The sequence below is a fragment of the Lycium barbarum genome, chromosome 4, assembly GCF_019175385.1.
Source record: "Lycium barbarum isolate Lr01 chromosome 4, ASM1917538v2, whole genome shotgun sequence".
Taxonomy (NCBI): domain Eukaryota; kingdom Viridiplantae; phylum Streptophyta; class Magnoliopsida; order Solanales; family Solanaceae; genus Lycium; species Lycium barbarum.
This window is the reverse complement of record NC_083340.1, coordinates 23997311-24012043: the sequence shown is the minus strand read 5'-3', so window position 1 is coordinate 24012043 and position 14733 is coordinate 23997311. Positions and strand designations below refer to the sequence as shown.

The 14733-nt window shown below is 33.4% G+C and overlaps 1 protein-coding gene across 1 annotated transcript; it reads left to right on the top strand.

The window, feature by feature from the left end:
* The first annotated feature begins 10436 nt into the window (after positions 1-10436).
* LOC132635596 (exocyst complex component EXO70A1-like) lies at positions 10437-13393 on the top strand. Its single transcript, XM_060352041.1, has one exon. The coding sequence runs from the start codon at positions 11010-11012 to the stop codon at positions 13032-13034; it is 2025 nt and encodes a 674-aa protein (XP_060208024.1). The 5' UTR covers positions 10437-11009; the 3' UTR covers positions 13035-13393.
* Positions 13394-14733: the final 1340 nt, after the last annotated feature.

Here is a 14733-nt window from a genome sequence, read left to right as displayed (position 1 = left end):
AATTGGGCAGCATTACCTTTGTTTATACTATGTTTCCCATATTCTATTTCAGCTCTCAAACATTCGCAACAATATCCACAATATAGAAATCAACACTCATCATTTATATACGTTTAGCAAAATCCACCAATTTCCTCCAATTTCTCCACATTTAGTGGTTTTAGCTAATCGTTACTTTTACTCATGCGTCGCACTTATTCCATGGTCAAAACATCATTTATAATGTATTCATAATCACAACATATCAACATTCATAATTTCCATCCAATTACCACTCAATTGTGATACTACACATTCTTTCAAAACCCATTTTCCATGTTTTTTTCTATATTTCAAGCATCTTAGTCTTCCAATACCTTAAACAACATAATGAGATCATGAAACCTACCTTAGATGATGGTGGAACAAGTCTTGAGCAACAATACTCTTTTATGCCAAAACCCTATTTCAACCCCTCTGAGATTTCTTGAAGAAGATGACTTCCAGTAGGGTTTCATGCACTTGATTTCATGAATTAATATTGATGATCTTGGTTTTCCCTTAGTTCTCTTGGATGAAGTGTTTTGGAGAATTCTCTAGAGGGTTCTTAAGTTACATGGATGAGAAATGAAATAAAATGAAGCCTAGGTCCCTTTTTAATACTCAAAATCTGATTTTTAATGAACAACAGTCGGTGTGTACAGTGGTCGTAAACCACAGTTTATGGACCGTATAGTGGTTTACAGGCCGTATAGTATGGTCGTATTTAAGCATGTCAAAACAGAAAGGTTTGCTGTAGAACAGGGTGATTTACGACCGAGGTTTACGGGCCGTATTTCAGTTTACGGTCCGTAAACTGGGTCGTATTTTACCATTCCAACAATTAACAGAAAGTTGAGATTTTTGAGATGCTGTAGGACGATCGTAGTTTACGGTCCGTCAATCACTTTACGGGCCATAAACCACTTTACAACCACTGGCTGAAATAAAATTCCGCAACTTTCTTATTTCCAGAAATTCATAAATCATCAGTCCCGACTTAGTAAAACATCGGACCCTCATACCCTTCGTTGATCTATTCATTGTACATGCACGGGGACTTTTTCGAGGTGTAACACAAATAATGTGTCATCTATGGCTGATATATTGTGCATTTAAATGTTGTGCAATACAAGTTAGCGTTATAAAGAGTAGTATATAACATGATTGACGAACAACTAGCATTCACATTAAAACAAATTATCATGTCATTCTATACCCAATTTGCTGATATTGGTTCTATTACATGTTTTAACCCACAAGACATATTCGAAGCAATAGGTAGGACATGGAAACTAGATGATGATTTTAAATACTCAAATAACCCGAACAACATAATCAATCGACAATAGAATAACACAATGAGAGAGGAGTGGGATTGGCATGTCGGGGAGGCTGTAGCACTTGAACAAAACTTGAGGTCATTAGGGATTAAAGGCCCCAAAAAAAGGTGCCATGTCAATGCCTCGTGACACTCCACAAGAGTTGAATTTTGCTCTTAACCTTTTTCGCGAAGAGAATAATCGGATGAAAACACGTTGCCTAAGGGTAGAATATGGTCAACATGGTTACGTAAGATTGAGATCCAAGTGGGATTCGGACTGTGAGATGTCTGATGAAGATTAATTTTTATTTTATAATAAAATAAGCAGGTAGGTTCATAATTGTTACGCCCTATTTTGAACGATTCCAATATAGTTTGCAACTTCTCGGTTCTTCTAATTGGTTTAAAAAGGGTTAGAGTCGCCACCTTATTTTTAAGGAAAAATAGGAAACTTCTATGTATTTGTGTGTCTACTCCATTTTTAGTCCATGAAACATATGAGATTCTAGATAAGAGTTTTATTTACCCCGAGGGGAAGGTATTAAGCATCCCTCAGAGCCTTCCCGAAGACAGTCCTTAAATTTAGTTTAACTGAACACTAGAGGGGGTTATCTTTCTATTTATCATTATTATTACATGTTTTCAAATGTTATGACTTCATGAAAAGCTACACTAGGTGATAATATACTAATATATACAGTGTATAAAAATGTATTTATATCAAGTATCAAGTATTTATAAAGAATGTATATTAAAAAATATATATAAAAGAGTATAAAGAGAATGTACCTCGTAAGTATAAAAGTGTATCTGTTAATATAAAGAGTGTATATATGTTAGTGTAAAGAATGTATACAACTATATTACTATATGTAATAAGGGATGATCGAACAATTTTTGTCGTCCTCAAGTTAGATTGTAACTAGGCCCCCCAACCAAAAAAGCTCCCTCTTCTAAATTTACCCCTATCTCTCCTCTTTATTGCTTCAAACTACTAAGGTGTATTGGTGTAAATAGAGGCACTTTGAAGCCCTTTTTCGATAATACCAAATCCCTCAAACTAATGGTTTCCAGGTGAAGTCATATGCGGCTATGCGCTATAGTGCCTCTTTATATGCCTCAATATTACCCCTACTTTGGTTATTTATTACTTAATTGCCATTACTCAATTTGATAAAAGTTTAAAAACTTTCGGGCCCTTTAGAAATACTTATAATTAAGGGTGTTCATGGTTCAGTTTGGGTCGGTTATTGATTAAAACCATAACCAAACCAATTTAGTCGGTTTTTAAATTTCTAAAACCATAACCAATCCAAATAAAATAATAACCACCAGTTTGGTTATTGTCGGTTTGGTTCGATTTTTCAGTTTATGACTAGCAGTCATAAGACTTATCAGTAAAACATTAAAAAGTTGAAAAAGACATCTCTTTTTTTGGTTCAAATGATAACTTTTATTTATAGTTTAAGGTGGAACATACATCATAGAAACATTTTCATTATTAGTGATAGTGTAGTACTCAAATTACCCAAAGTTGCTAAACTATTACATATAGAGCTAAAAACTAACTTAGTAGTGGCTGCACCATTTTTGTTATCTTAGTACACATACCTGAAAATAAAGTAGAGCATAGGAGCTTTTAGTTGTCATTACAAACATACATATTAATTAAACATATAGACTACCTAAAATTAAAATGAAAATATATGAAATAAAAAAAATTTGTATAATGATCCCAAACTTTGGGGCAGTACTTGCACTTTGCCCTCAATTCTCCCATTTTCTTAAAAAAACTTTGTGTAATGATCCCAAACTTCAGATGTTTTTCTATCATTATCCTCAAGGCTAGGGTCTCGACTACACAAAGTTGTTCTTTTCTGCTTTTTAGGAAGATTACCCTCGAAGAAGTATTAGGGCATTACTATGTGCTTGAGTTGCAACAAATGCTGATGTTACTGAAGTATCTTCTATATAAATCTACAACCTTTGTCCTTTTCATATGAAAAATATTAGAAGTTTAGGACTCATTCAAACAAGAAAAAAAGAAAGGTATAAATTAAAAAAAAAAAATCAAATGGCTGACAAAGAAAGGCTAAAAACTTAAGTTAAAGACATCAGACTCTAACGTGAGCTTCTGTTAATAGGTTTAGGGCAATTCGCAGAATTGCCCTTCTTTTGGGGTGGTCTTTAAATTTTGCCCCTCATATTTGAAATCTTTAAATTTTGCCCTACGGCTAAACCCTATGGGTTCCAGGTTCAAACCCCCACACAGTCAAAATTTTTAAAAAAAAATCACAAGGCAGAGTTTAATTTTCGCTATGCCCCCACCAGCATACACTTGTGAAGGAATTATCAAAGTTATGCCGGACCCGGCATACTTATGCCTTATGGACAGACTTGTCATAAGTATGCCGAGTCCGGTATAACTTTGGTAATTCCTTCACAAGTTTATGTCGGGTCCGGCATAAAATTTTGCCCATTAAAAGTATGTCCCCACCGGCATAAACTTGTTAAGGAATTACCAAACTTATGTCGGACCCGGCATACTTATGCCTTATGGGCAGACTTGGCATAAGTATGTCGGGTCCAGCATAACTTTGGTAATTCCTTCATAAGTTTATGCCGGTGGGGTAATTCCTTCATGAGTTTTGCCCATTAAAAGTATGTCCCCACTGACATAAACTTGTTAAGGAATTACCAAACTTATGCCGAACCCGGCATACTTATGCCTTATGGGCAGACTTGGCATAAGTATGTCGGGTCCAGCATAACTTTGGTAATTCCTTCATAAGTTTATGCCGGTGGGGGCATACTTTTAATGGGCAAACTTTTATAGTATGCCACATAAGACGGAATTTTTCTTTAAGGCATAACTAAAAGTTTGCCTTATAAGAAAAAGTCTATACCTTAAGAAAAAGTTCTGCCTTATGGGGCATACTTTTGGTTATGCCTTAATTATAAGTCTGCCCCATAAGGCATAATTCCTTAAGGAAAAGTTTTGCCCCATAAGGCATAACTAAACTATGCCTTGAGGAAAAGTTATGCCCCTTCCGGCATAACTTTAGTTTTTCCTTAAGGACTTTATGCCGGATCCGGCATACACTCCCCCCAGCCCTGCCTTGCGAAATTATTTTTTTATTTTATGCCTGAGCGGGGGTTCGAACCCAGAACCTCAGGTATTCAAGCGAAGGGCAAAATTTAAAGACCACAAATATGAGGGGCAAAATTTAAAGACCACCCCAAAAGAAGGGCAATCCGTTCAAAAAAATGGTAGGTTTACACTTACAGAGTTAAAAGACTTAAAGACATGAGCTTGGACATATTCTTAAAAACATGGGCCTTAAACAATCATGTGAAATAAGTAGATCAAAAATCAAATTAATGATTAAAAGGTATAAATATTTATAATTATTTATGAAAAACTAATATTATACATATAAATAATCATTTATCGGTTTGGTCGGTTATTTTTTAATAGAACCATAACCAAACCAAATATTATCAGTTTTTAAAATTTAAAACCAAATCAAACCAAACCAAACCGAATGTCGGTTTTTTTATTCGGTTTGGTTTTGATTTTAACCAAAACTGTGAACAGCCCTACTTATAATTTGTGAATTGTGAAGATTCCACACGTCATTATACAAAACTTTTAACATTACTCTGTAGATGATACATTTCACCCAGTGCATTATGAAATTATTTTTAAATTCTCCGCATCTTGTTTTTGTGTAGTATTTTTTTAATTTTGAAAATATCAAATAAGGTATGATGTTCTAAATTGATGTTCCCGAAAAATGAGAAGCAGAAACAGACAATATAATTAGCTACCTTTTTTTTTAGCATGTTGTAACTATTTAAAAATGGGATAATACTCCATGCATATTTGGTGTTACCCTAAGTAAAGCATGTACAGTATTGCACCGAAGAACAATGAAAGTTCTCTGCTTAACAGCTTATAGAATCTTCAATTGTTTAACGTGAGGCTTTTAGAATTTAACAAGAAATTTGATCTTTATATTAAATATCATTGGCTAACTTATTTATTATTCATTTTTATAAGAACCTTGGGATTCAAATCTTTTTATTGGGAAATTGTGTTGGTATATAATTGATGAGTTATTTATCTCATGTTTAACAAAATTAACTTACTTTTTTCTAACGTTGTTTGAGGTATCATAATTTTAAAAAAAAAAATTAATACATGTGTACTTAAATATTACATAGTTTAAAAGAAATCTATTTCTTCCATAGCTCAAGAAATTATATGCTCACAAATTTATAGAAATGCCAAATGTTCCCAATTTATGATCTTCGATCAGTTATAATTATTTACTTGTAAATATTTTTGCTTTGTAATATATCGAATCACGCGTGTCCCTTTATTATTTACTAATTCTCTTCCAAACTTGCTTCCTACTAAAAAATATCACTTTTAAAGATTATCCAATTATGTGACTAAAAAACTTTGATTCTTATGAGAACTTATCGACAAGACATGATTAACGTGCTACTATCATAAATCTATTATCCGAAATAAAAGTATGATTCAAATTATACAATAACTGAATCTAGAACTTTTAAATTTTAAATTTGGGTCCGGGCTAAGCACGGGCCTGCTTGAACTAGTAAAGAATATATAAAAGAATGTAAGAGTATGTAAAATAAATATATCAAGTATATAAAGAGTGTGTGTCCATGTATTAAAAGAATGTATGTATATTGAACATATAAAGAACATATTTCAGGTATAAAAAAGTGTATATCAAACATGAAATGTATAAAGAATTGTTTAACTAGGTATATTAGTACATAAAGAATGTAAAAATAATTTACGAATATCCATTGGTGTAAAGAGTTTATATAATGAAATTATTCAAAAAAGTGATGTTTATTTGACTTGTTTCTACCGTTTAGTTAAAAAGAGTGCTCGTTTAATGAATATCCTATCAAAAGAATAAGGAACAAAAGTTTAGTAAAATGTTTTGGTAAAAAAAATAAGTATAAAGAAATATGTATGAAAAATGAGTGAAAAGATATAATGACTTTTAAAGAATAAAAGATTTGCAAATGGACGGCCTAGTATTACCTAGCATCAAAAATGTGTATTTAACTTAACTAAAATATATATTGGTGGATACGAAACACTATAAAATGTATGTTGTATTAAAAGTGTATAAAGAATATAAAATAAATGATGGACTAGTATTTTTTTGCCTAAACGCCAAAAGTGTGAATTTAATGAACAAAGTATTTATACCAAGTCAATTTAATCTATTTATGAAAGTATTGACGGCCTAAGTCTTTCCTAAAGCGAATGACAAATTTTAAATTAAACAAACAAGGCGACAAGTAAATAAATATATCAACCCGTCATTCCAAAAATAAAGTTTCCACTGTACTACGAATTTATGTTTTGTACAGTTATGGAGAATGTGGAAAGTAAATACAAACAGTGATTCGGGTCCTTTCCGAGTGTCGTCTTCGAGATGTATTTCCCCGTACCTATATAAGCACTTGGTAAAAAAGTTAGTAAGCGAATAAATAACTATCTAATGAATTAAAGAAATGATAAATAAACTTAAAATAAAAACCCCTTTTTTGTACATGGGAGGCCTTGGAAATCGATGAAAATTTCTTCATCGGCCAAAAGTGTAGTATTTGTAATAAATTGCAAGATAAAAGAAAAATGTATTGGTTAAAATAATTTAAAAAGTCAAGAAGTAAAGGATGTAACATAAAAGTCTTAAAAGGTGATTTGACATAAAGTCCTAAAAAAGTGATTTGACATAAAGTATTTAAAAAGAATATTTGACAAAAGTGAGGGTGAAACTTGATTTGGCCAAGGATGTAGTGTAAAAGTGTATACGGAAATGATTTATATAAAGGAAATATATGAATATAAAAATGAAAATATATGTAAATGTAATATGATGTACAGAAAATGTAAAGAGTAAAATGTGTAGAGAAACAATAAAATAGGCATGTAGTGCGATGGAACAAAAAATGTAAAAGAAAATGCTTGAAAATGTATACATGTATAAAAAATAAAAATAAAAATTGTAGAAACAATATAACAAAAATATAAAGATAATGTATGAAAAATATAAGGATAATGTAGAGACAATAAAGTGCATTCTCTTTAATGAAAAGTTTCTCCCTTCTTTACTTAGCAGTTAGGTAAAGTATGTATGTACATCTATATGTATATAATGTATGGTATAAAAATATATAAAAGAATATAGAGATGTAAAATGATGTAAAGGAAAACTGTGGGTTAAAGTGGAAAAAAGATGTATGAAAAATGTAGAGCAAATATATGAAGAAAATGTAGAGATAATGCATGAATAAATATAAACAAAATGCATGAATAAATGTAAAGACAATACATGAATAAGTGTAGAGACAAATGCATGACTAAATATAAAGACAAATGCAAGAATAAATGTAAAGATAAATGTATGAATAAATGCAAAGACAAATGCATGAATAAATGTGAACACAAATGCATGAATAAATATAAAGATAGTGTATGTTATGTATATAAAAAATATAAAGACAATATATGAAAAAAGAAGGGAGAAAAAAAATATAAAGAGAGAAAGAAGATGCTAGCCTTGCTAATCTTCCTATGAAGAGAAAATATGAAGAGTGTAGAGAGAAGAAAACATATATGTGAGGTAGTGTGAAGTGGTGAAAAAATAAGACTCATCTCCTCTATTTATAATACAAAATGACCCCTTGTTCTGTCCAAAAAATAAAGGACTACACCACATTGTCCCTTAATGCCACATTTGGTCTTTAGGTTATTGTCCAATGGGGATTTCACCCTTTTAACCAATGTGTAAAAATCTATTAACCAATGGATTAAGAACCCAACCCATCACTTCAAATGTCACCTTTTTAAAAAGTGATAAGATCTTGACTTGATCAAATTCTTGTTCTGCATTTAAGAATTAATTGCTCCAATTTTCTCTACAGTGACGGACTATACTAAAATATAGTTAACTAATGCATGTATAAATAATAATGTAAGTATAAATTTTAAATATTAATGTATAAGTTACAAAAATGTACTGCTATAAAATAAAGAGACAATTATTAATTGCACAAAATGGTTGTATTACGTTGTACATGTGCAAAAATAATGATTCTTAAAAATGACAATAAATTGATAAAATTCCTAAAATAAGGATAATCATCAATAAATTGACGAAAAATGTAAAAATGTGTAAAAATCTATTTCGTGCTCTTTTATGAATCAGGACCACCCGAAACGTTAATTTAAGCACGTCGAGCCAAAATTAAGTGTCAACAATAATGACCACCCCTGAGGGTACTTGGTTTCCATCTATATAAGTAGCATTTCATTTGTTATTAGACTACAACATTTTCAATGTCGAGTAGTAGAAATGTAAATTGGTCTTTATTCCTTCCAAAGGATTCGAATAGCAGTTGTGATGATAGTTCAAATCATAGCAGCTATTCCAGTGAATCAAGTTTTCTTAATAACAATGATTTCAAACTAGATGATATGAAACCCCACCTTCTTATAGAGCATAATATTCCGATCCATGAGAATATTTTTGCGGGTTATGCCGAGAATGGGCACATCGGCATACCAAATTAGAACGTCTTATTCGTGACTTGAAAAATATCAACGCTCAAATCCCAAAAAGGTATTCAATAAGCATGCCTCGAGTAGTCTAGAAACTTGCGGGCTTGTCGTACAAAGGATTAGAAAAGAAAACAACAGAATGCTAGCAAGACGTTGCAGATTTTACATGCTAAAGTTGGCCGAAGAACAAGCATCATCAACAAGTAGAGAATTAACATCTACAGAAATAGATATGTCTTAAGAAACCCAAAATATTGTTCTGAGGACGATATTGAGGACTTCTATTCTGATGATGATTAGGGGTTATTTTGGTTCACTCTCTCAGATTTTGGGTAATTTAAGTTTCGGACTCTTGCGGTTAATTTGTATTTTTAATTTATGATGAAGTCACCAATTTGAATATTTTTAGAATGTTTTTAATTTGCTTTGATTGTTATAGTCCATTATTAATTTAAATAATCTTCTTAAAACAGAGTACATAAAAATAATAAACAACAGAAACAAAGTACATAAAAATAACAAAATACATAGAAAAACAAATTACATAGACATATTAGACTTAATAAACAAAATACATAGAAATAATAAACAACAACAACATAGCACAAATAGTCTTCCAAAATTTTAGTTTTTCTTTCAAAGCATTTTTCTTGTGTTGAGTTTCTCTAAGGTAGACCTTGAGAAAACTTTGTTTTTCTTTGGATTCTTTTAGCAACACCTCCAAAAGGTCAATCTTTTCTTTAGCTTCCATAAGCTTAAATTACAAATCAAACTTCACGGTATCTCTTGAGATACATGAAGTTGCGGTATCTCTATTAACAGGAGGCTTTTTAATTTTAGCCGCCACCGTTTTATCCACGGGAATGCGATCTTCCCAACGAAAATATTTGCAACTACCCATATACTATAAACATTACAAGAAAATCAGTTTTAAAACGTATAATATATAGATAATGTGAAAAAAAATTAAAACCTAAAAGAAATGTAAAAACAGTTACTTTGGGCACTTTACAACACCAAAAATGACGCCCCGAATTATCTTAGGTCCTTGATATTTTTAGCTTACAATAACGATCACATTCACAAACATCGGGTTCTATAGCAAAGTTTGATATTTCAGGGCTTTGAGACATGATTTGAAGGGAGCTAAAGTATGTTGAAAGAGTGAAAATGAAGGAGGTGAAGAAGAGTAGCTTGAAAAATCAAACTGGGCAGAATTTTATTGAACCTATATTGCGCATTAATTTAGTGCACAATAGAGCTAAACTGTAAAATTATAATTTAGTCCTATTGCATAATAAATTAGTGCGCAAAAATTACTTCGGTCATTTTTTTAGTAAGGTATTTTAGTGCCTTTTGATACTTTGTGGGTTAAAAAAATTGGTGACTCCTCTTTTCTTAGGGGCCAAGATTCGTGTTGGCTAGTTCCTTGTCGGACATCCACTAACAAGTTAATATTTACAGCAATTCTAAGAATAACAAAACTTTATTGCATCTGAGTTGACACTTTGTAGTGCCCAAAAAAAAAAAACTCTCAAGTCTTTCTTCCAAGTTCCCAAGTTTGTCTTAAGGGGTGTCCTTTCTTGCTCCTTCTTTCTCTCTCGACTGAATCTCAAACATTTTCCAGTTGACTCACTTATTCATATTGCTGATATTGATTCTTGGTGTCCATCAAGATTGCTTTTTTAACTCCTTTTTTGGCTTGCACACAATTGGTCAGTGAGTTTTTTTGAAACCATATACATCTTTTGCTGCTTCTTGATTTTACAACTAGTTTTTAGTTCAGATTTGTGTTTTTTCTGTTGAGTAGTATTTTGGTTTTGGTTTGTTGAAAGTTTGCTGAAGCAAACAATGGAAGTTCACTTCTTCAAGAATCCAGATTGATTTTTGTTCTTTGAGTTTCTTGTGTACATTGCATATATATTGCTGAAATTAACGTATACTATAATATTTTGGTTGTGGAAGTGGTTTGAGATTTGACATTTAGTAGTGGGGTTTATGTTAAAGTACTAGTTTTTCAATTGGTTTTGGCAAATTTTGAGTAATTTCATGATGACCATGATGGAAAAAGGTGTTGAACACTTGATATCTGCTAGGAAGTCTTTGAGGGTTAATTTGGAGAAATCAAAAGCCTTAGGTTTATCTCTTGAAAAAGATGGCCCTAGATTAGTTGAGATTAACCAGAGATTGTCTTCTTTGGAGGCTGCAATTAGGCCAATTAGGGCTCAAAGTGATGCTCTTGTTGCTGTTGTTGGACATATTAATCATGCCGTGTTACCTGCCACTGCTGTTCTTAAAGTTTTTGATGCCATTCATGGGCTCGAAAAGTCGTTATCAGATCCTGAATCTGACCTCCCTGGGTACCTTAGTGTGATCAGGAGGCTTAAAGAGGCGTTAAGATTTTTAGGGGAGAATTGTGACATGGCAATTCAGTGGTTGGCGGATATTGTGGAGTACCTAGAGGACCATAGTGTTGCTGATGGAAAGTTTATTTCAAGTTTGAAGGAGGCATTGACTTATCTAAGGGAGCTGCATAGTGGGAAGGATGGGGTCCACTTTGACGGAGGACTTCTTGAGGTTGCGTTAGATAGATTGGAAAATGAATTTAGGCGGTTGCTGACTGAAAATAGTGTACCGTTGCCAATGTCTACTCTGGACTTGCCAGGTGAACAGGCCTGTATAGCTCCGTCCCCGCTGCCCGTTGCTGTTATAAAGAAGCTACAGACTATACTTAGCAGATCGGTTGCCAATAACAGGGTTGAAAAGTGCGTGGAAATCTATGTTGAGGTACGGAGTTCTAATGTCAGGGCAAGTTTGCAGGCACTTAATTTGGATTACCTCGAGATTTCAGTCTCCGAGTTCAATGACGTGCAGAGCATAGAGGGCCACATTGGTAATTGGGGTAAGCATCTAGAGTTTGCTGTGAAACATCTTTTAGAGGCCGAATATAAACTCTGTAACGATGTGTTTGAAAGATTAGGGTTGGATGTGTGGATGGGGTGTTTCGCAAAAATAGCTTCCCAGGCAGGTATTCTTGCGTTCCTTCAGTTTGGAAAAACTGTTGCAGAGAGCAAGAAGGATCCGATTAAGATGTTAAAACTGTTAGATATCTTTGCATCTTTAAATAAGCTGAGATTGGATTTTAATCGGCTCTTTGGTGGAGCTGCATGTGCTGAAATCCAGAAGTTGACAAGGGATCTAATAAAGCGGGTGATTGATGGGGCTAGTGAACTCTTCTGGGAAGTTCAGGTTCAAGTTGAATTGCAAAGGCAAATGCCACCTCCTCCAGATGGTAGTGTCCCGAAACTTATCATCTTTATCACCGACTACTGCAATAAGCTGCTTGGAGATGATTATAAGCCAATTCTCACCCAAGTTTTGGTAATTGAAAGAAGTTGGAAGCGTGAAATATTTCAAGAGCGGCTTCTCTTTGATGAGCTACTGAATATTATGAGAGGTGTTCAGTTGAATTTAGAGACATGGTCCAAGGGATACAAAGATGATACCTTGTCGTACGTGTTCTTGATGAACAATCATTGGCATCTTTATAAGCATCTGAAAGGCACAAAGCTCGGTAGTCTTTTGGGAGATTCTTGGTTGAGAGAACATGAACAGTACAAGGATTACTATCCTGCCGTCCTCATGAGAGAGAGCTGGGCGAAGCTTCCTGCTCTCTTAAGCCGGGAAGGTCTTATTCTCTTCTCTGGTGGACGTGCCACTGCTCGTGATCTTGTTAAGAAAAGATTAAAAGCTTTTAATGAAGCTTTTGATGACATGTATAAGAAGCAGTCTAATTGGGTCATTCTTGACAAAGAACTAAGAGAAAAGACATGCCAGCTCATCATTCAGACAATTGTACCTGTTTACCGGAGTTACATGCAGAACTATGGGCCATTGGTTGAACAAGAAGGAGGTTCCAAATATGCAAAGTACACGGCTCAGTCTTTGGAGAAAATGCTGAATTCTCTTTTTATTCCAAAGCCTGTGAGACATGGTAGTTTCAAAGTTCGAGTACCTAGTGGAAAATTCAACAACAGTGTTGCAGATCAGAATCAGACTGCTAATGTTAAGTAACTGTGAGCTTTTTATCCTCAAGGCAAAGTTTGATCTGTAAAAGACTCGTCAATTAGACCTATTCATTTTATCTTATGTATTTACTCATTCATTTATTCACAAACTAAGCATTAGTACCATCTCCTGAATTGGTTGTAGCTGTCTTGTACAACGGATAAGTACAAAATCAGAAATTTAGCAACTGTATAATGTTTATTTGTAATTTGCTTATAAATTTATAAAAGAAAGACAATGGTTGAATCTCCAGAAAAACTTGCTTATTGTGCTGTTGGATGGAAATGTTATTTAGTAGACCCTTGAGCTACAATTGAACAATCTTTTTATCAATAAAGAGTATATGATGTCTTATTTCCTAGCTATCATGGAGCCTTAAGCGATACAGGAACAATGAGTTTAATAAAGAAAAATGTGTGCTTTACAAGGGCATGAACATTTTATCATGCGATATCTATTTATATTCTCCTATTTGATTTTCGGTTGGAGGACATTTACAACTTGACCGTTGACTTCAACATAGGTGTATTTCAGACGTGTAAGGAGCACGCATATGAAGATTTAGACTAAGAACATATTTTTGAACAGGTTCAAGTGTCTGAATGAAACCCGGTGAAGTAGGGGGGGTCGGGATGAGAAAACAGAAAAACCAAAGGTGTCTATTTGGCCACCGGCTTTATTGTTAGCAATTTCATTCTGGGGATTTTCCGTGATCTATTACGCTTTATTTTCTAATCATTTAGCATAGCTGGGAAAGGAAATGAACACTAGAAAGGATGATCAGGAAATTAGCAATTCCTTCCCATTATCATGTGATTGGATGAGATGGGAAACGATAGATAATAAAGTTGTTTCTCTCATTCCTTCCTCCTTTTTATCAAGTATTCTCTATCCAATCATGTGATTATTGAATGCATTCTTCGAACCGGCCTATCGCTCTATGAAAAGATTCTTCAGTAATCACTCTCAATAAGACATTTATTCCCCTTTTAAATGAAATGAGAACTAGACTTTTCTCTTCATCACTGAAATCCGTCATTAAATCGTAGTGCGGTGCTCTCAAAAAGCTCAGCCCTTCTGAGGCTGAAACGAATAGATCAGTAATTTGACCTGGGAGATATCTGCATGTTCCGATCCTCGCATACTAACAGTTGCAACCCAAATATGTATATTGGGAGAAGCCCTTGATCCTTCCGTGTAGAAGCAAAGGAAGAAATTAAGGTGACCATGAATACTATTGTAAACGAGATTTCAGAACTGTGCCTTTTAAGTTGTTGACAATTACTAAATTCATTTGAAAGTGCCAAATATACGTTAAGTAATTAATGTCGTTCGTATCCTAGAACGTTATTTTATAAAATATTCTGAGCCCTATATAAAGGCAGTTTTTGTCATAATTTGAGAAACTATGCTTAATCAACCCAAATATTGAAGTGATTCTTAACTTTCACGTTGATAAACGCGTCAAAGAAAATCTGGTTTAATTTCCAGATGTGTCGACCTTGCAAATTCATTGCTAAACGAAATCTTGATATTTTTCTGCTACTACAAATCTAAAAAAAAAATTAGCTGGTACCACCCCAAGTTATAATGATGGTAATTATCCCTCCATCCTTAACCGTCTCAGGTGGGATGGAGTCTCCTTTGGTAGCAAAATATTTTACCTCTCAAAGTAGGATTTTCCGGTGCAAATATGAATTAGTCA

Bases quoted from the DNA above. Each gene is read 5' to 3' on its own strand.
- LOC132635596 (XM_060352041.1), top strand. From the start codon at position 11,010: ATGATGACCATGATGGAAAAAGGTGTTGAACACTTGATATCTGCTAGG.